This window comes from Poecilia reticulata, linkage group LG7 (assembly GCF_000633615.1).
Source record: "Poecilia reticulata strain Guanapo linkage group LG7, Guppy_female_1.0+MT, whole genome shotgun sequence".
NCBI lineage: Eukaryota > Metazoa > Chordata > Actinopteri > Cyprinodontiformes > Poeciliidae > Poecilia > Poecilia reticulata.
The window spans coordinates 12,623,249-12,628,008 of record NC_024337.1 but is presented as its reverse complement, the minus strand read 5'-3'; the positions used below and the strand labels follow the sequence as shown (position 1 = coordinate 12,628,008).

General features: G+C 39.9%; 1 protein-coding gene across 1 annotated transcript in view; it reads right to left on the bottom strand.

The window, feature by feature from the left end:
• Positions 1-247: 247 nt before the first annotated feature.
• The window catches only part of LOC103467255 (kelch-like protein 10), a 6,586-nt gene continuing 2,073 nt past the window's right edge, over positions 248-4,760 (bottom strand). The window contains exons 3-5 of the mRNA XM_008413471.2: positions 3,816-4,433; positions 2,104-2,253; positions 248-658 (exon numbers count right to left, since the gene is read on the bottom strand). Coding sequence (XP_008411693.1) covers positions 299-658; positions 2,104-2,253; positions 3,816-4,433 — 1,128 coding nt within the window. The 3' untranslated portion in view covers positions 248-298. The remainder of the gene's footprint in view (positions 659-2,103; positions 2,254-3,815; positions 4,434-4,760) is intronic.

The window sequence follows — 4,760 nt, the reverse complement described above, 5'->3', positions numbered from 1 at the left end:
TGAATAATGCATGTGTACTGGGATCAACGGCATGTAACTCAGTGTTCAGACTGAATTACACACACTCACTGATACTAATATACTAACTTACTCTTAGTATATTTTTTCCATATTTCAAATAACCACGTGGGGATTAACACATGCACCTTAACAGCCAAAAAAATTAGGTCATGCCGTCAGTTTCACTTTTCGTTTCAAACAAACCCTTACCCAAACTATGCCCTCAAAAACAAACACAAAAGCATAATGGCTTTATGCAGAGAAGTTTATTTGAAGGAATAATTCAGGTGTATAGATTTTATTGCTCCATCTCATTTTCCTCTTCGGCAGGTAAATGTTGGCGCTGCATAGAGTTGAGAGCGGCAGCATATTTAGCCATGTTGTTGAGCCCGTTAACCACACAGCAGCTCAGTGCACTGCGGGACGTCTTCATGTCGCTGGCACTTAGCCACATGTTGGTCTTGATGTCGTAAAACTCGACGTTAGGGATGGTGGTGACGCCGCCGAAGCCTCCCACGACAAACAGGTGGTCGTTCATCACGGAGATGCCAAAGTTACTGCGGGCGGTCGGCATGCTGGGCACATCGCACCAGGTGTTGGTGGAGGGATTGTAGGCCTCTGTAGTGTTCAAACGTGACACTCCATCAAAACCCCCAACCTAGAGTACAATATATGATATGGTTACGATGTCACAAAACCCAAGTAGACAACCGGTTTTCTCAAAATAAACAGTTATATGGTTTTTTTTTTTTTCTGTGATATGTCTGAAAAAGTTGGGGTAGAGTCAACAAATGTCTTTTTAGGCTGTGCAAAAGAGTGTTTAAAGAATAGCACATCTGGTGATGTTTTTTTTAAATCAACATTTCAGTAAAAATAAAGAAGTCTGAAAGTGATAATCAATTTAAAACTTGTCTAAATGTGTACTTATTTCAAGACTAAAGTTAAAAGAAAGTTGAGACTTTGTAGTATTAGCTTATGTTCTTATTTTTTATATATTAATAAGAAACAGTTATGTCTTACAATTTGACAGTTTATGAATACACCGAGTTGAAGTGAAAAATGGATCCTCCCACTAAAGAAAGAGGTCTGCCTGTTATTTACAGAAATTAGATCGATATTATCTTTCAGACTAAAGGAGAAATAATGTATAATATTTTCAAAACAAAGTATCAACTGAGGGTTTTTGGGTATCTGATGCATATATAAGAGGTACCATCAACAAATATAACACGTGCATAAATATCAATGCTTTGGAGCAGCAAATGCTGTCATTGAGAATTTCAGATAAGTTCAACACCTGGTTTTCTAACTTACACTCAACAGCTCAACACTTTGATACAACACTTCAATCTCTTTCTCACACACGTCACACAAATAAAGGTATTCAAACACCAGCTGAAGTTCAAATTAAGCATGAGAAAGTGGAAGAAAGTGCATTTAATGGAGTTTGAAGGTTTCTTCTAAGTCAGGTTTCAGTATTTTAGCAACTGCTGATCTACTGGAATTTCCACACAAAACTCTTTCCACAATTAGTAGAAAATGGCTCAAAAAAACAAAGAAAAAGAATCCAGTGAGAAGCAGCTCGGTGTCTGAGATTCAGAGGAGACTGGACCAACAGGTTTAAGAGGGACGAAAGACATAACCAACCAGCTCAGTTTTTGATAACTGCCCAGAGTGGCATAAGACAGGGATTGTTTACAACACCAGACAAAAATAGGAAATTTGAAGGAGGCTTCTACTGTTTTTAAGCACTTTCAGTCAGTGGGGAGTTGGCAACCCATGCCTGCTTCTTAAGGTTTAAAGAAATACTTTTTATGTAATTTATGTGAGACTTCGCTTCATTTTAGCTAGTTCAAAAATTTAGATGATTGGTTTGGGGCCGGTAGAAGGAAGGGTTTGCTCAAGTCATTATTTGTGCAAGGCCAACCAAGGGGTATGGAATAGCATCTCTGAATGCACAGCTTGTTAAACCTTGAAGCAGATGGGTGACGGAAAACTAGGCGCCACTCCTGTCAGCTAAGAACAAGAAAGTGCAAACATGCTTACCAAAGGTTGATATTTCTGCTGAGCTCAGTGTTTTTGTTTCTGCTCCACTGTACTCACGGCAAAGATGTAGTTAGCATAGGCAGCAACGCCGACCCCACTACGCCTGCTGCTCATGTTGGCAATCAGGGTCCACTGGTCTTCGTCTGGGTTGTAACACTCGGCTGTGGATAAACACTGTATCCCGTTGAAGCCACCACAAATGTACACCTAGAGAAAGTGGAAAATAAATGGTGTTTGGTTAAAAATATCAACCTACCGTCTGAAATTCCTTGTGTTTTTCTAGGCTGACATCTAGCAATACATACAATATCCATTTCCCTTTTATTAAAACCCAATAATCAATCAGGTTTATTTGTATCGCACATATCAGCAGCAAGGCAGCTTAATTAATATGCTTTACGTCATGAAAACATAAAAACATCAGTAGCCAGTTGTGAGACCAGTAACAAACATTACATTTTGTCAAGTGCCATCATTAAAATGATCAATACCCATCAAATATGTTTGTCAATGTTGCAGTGATTATGGGTCAAAGACTAGATTTAAAGGTACTCAGTGTTTCGGGTGTTTAGCAGTTTTCTGGAAGTTTGTTCCAGATTTGTGGTGCATAGAAACTGAATACTGCTGAACGTCATGTTTGGTTCTGGCTCTGCGTATGCAGCGCAGAACCAGAACCAGAAGACCTGAGAGGTCTGGAAGGGAGAGAAACAACTGGTCATTAATGTTTTTTGGTGCAAAGCTGTTTAGTGATTTATAAACTAACAAAAGAATTTTACAGTCTATTCTCTGGCCTACAGAGAGCCAGAGAATAGTCTGGCTCTATTTACTGGCTAGAATAGACTAGCCAGGTGTTCGAAAAAACCATGTGTTCGATAAAACATGTTTTTTCAAACACACCATGTTCGAAAAAACCAAAAAGTTTCTCACTAAGAAGTTTTCGCACTAAAATTTCTTTGCACTGGGATGCGGGGGGTTTTCGACCCTATCAAAATAGATGTATTTTGCAAAACTGTAAAGGTAACATTTTTATTCACATCACACAATTCGTGATAAACAACCGGATGTTACTACTGGCAAAAATGGCAAAGAAGATAAGGAATGGTAGGAGGATGATATAATATTCTTCAGGTGATAGAAGGCCAACCCTGTAACTGTCTTTATGTGGCTCTACAGGTTCAAGTCGGCGTTCATCACCACACCCAGATTTTGGGCCTTCTCGCTAATTTCCATCTGCAATAACTGAGACTTCATGCTGACTCGTGATCGTTCCTCTTTAGGTTTAAAGATGTTGACTTCAGTTTTGTTTCTGTTCAGCTGGAGAAAGTTGTGGCATATCTGCACATTGATTTCTTATACGCATATGTTCAGTGCCTGGATGGGTTTAGAGTTACCTGTTGACATGGAAATATAGAGCTGTGTATCATCTGCATAGTTATAATAGCTAATCTTATTTCCTGTTATAACCTGAGCTAGATATTGAATAGAAAGGGTCCCAGGGCTGAACCTTGGGTTACTCCGCTTGTGACTTCCATCCTATGTTATGAGAAGCTACCTATAAACACAAAGAAATTCCTGTTCTTTATGTAAGATTCGAACAAGATGAGTGCTGGACCAAAGAGTATGGAATATGTCATGGTCAGACATATTTCACTATTGCTCATGTTGGCAATAAAGTGATACAGACTGAATTACCCAAAGTTTACCAAATAAATCTTCTGTTTTCTCTGTGCTAGTCATAAAGCCCAGAAACATAAATTAGTGCCACCTACTCTGCTGTTAAGGGTTGCACAACTGGCATCACTCCTCTGCTCGTGCATGGAAGAAATAATAGTCCACTGGTTGCATTTTGGGTCATAGCGTTCAGCAGTGTTTAGCCGTTCCTGTCCATTGTAACCTCCTAAAGCATATATGTAGTCATTCATCACAGTCACACTGACAAAGCACCGACTGACATGCATCGGTGACACTTCTTCCCAGTTTTGCGAGGTCAGGTCAAGTCTATGCACAGCGCTGAACTGCTCAATACTGTCAAAACCACCAACACAGTAAATTGATCCTTTGAAGAAGACAGCGCCATGATAAGCCCGGATGGTTTCTGTGGTATAGGCCACATCTATCCAGCGATCACTGCGAGCATCGTAGGCTTCAATTAAACTGGTAGGGCTGCCATCAGTCCAGCCTCCTATGGCCAAAAGGAGAGCGGGCGGCACCCGTGGGATTGCTAAAGATGGGCAGACAAAAGACCTGCAGCTGGTCCTTGACATGTGGTCCAGGATGGGGTTCAATGTCCGAAAGAGCATAGCTCGACATTCTGGATTTGTTTTCACCAATTCACTTTCATTCACATGTTCTATGAGGTACTTTGGAGACATCCAAGCCAGTCTGATCTACAGAGAGACACAAATACATGAGTTGGGTAACATTGCATAAAGCATGGCCTTTCCGGTGCTTGCCACAGACTTAGCTAGTACAAAAGACTATGCTAACCTTTCTAGTTTATGAAAAGGTCTCTTTCATGAAATGGCTTTAATCTACTTTTCTTTTCAGCCAAAATGTGTAGCTAATTCAGAACAGAGGATGTCATCTCACCATGACATTAATGGTCCTAAACCTAACCAAAAATCAATCAGTCTCTCTCTATGTGTCTATGTGTGCATTTGTATTTATAGTGTATATATGTGTGCATATATACACACATATATATACACACATAT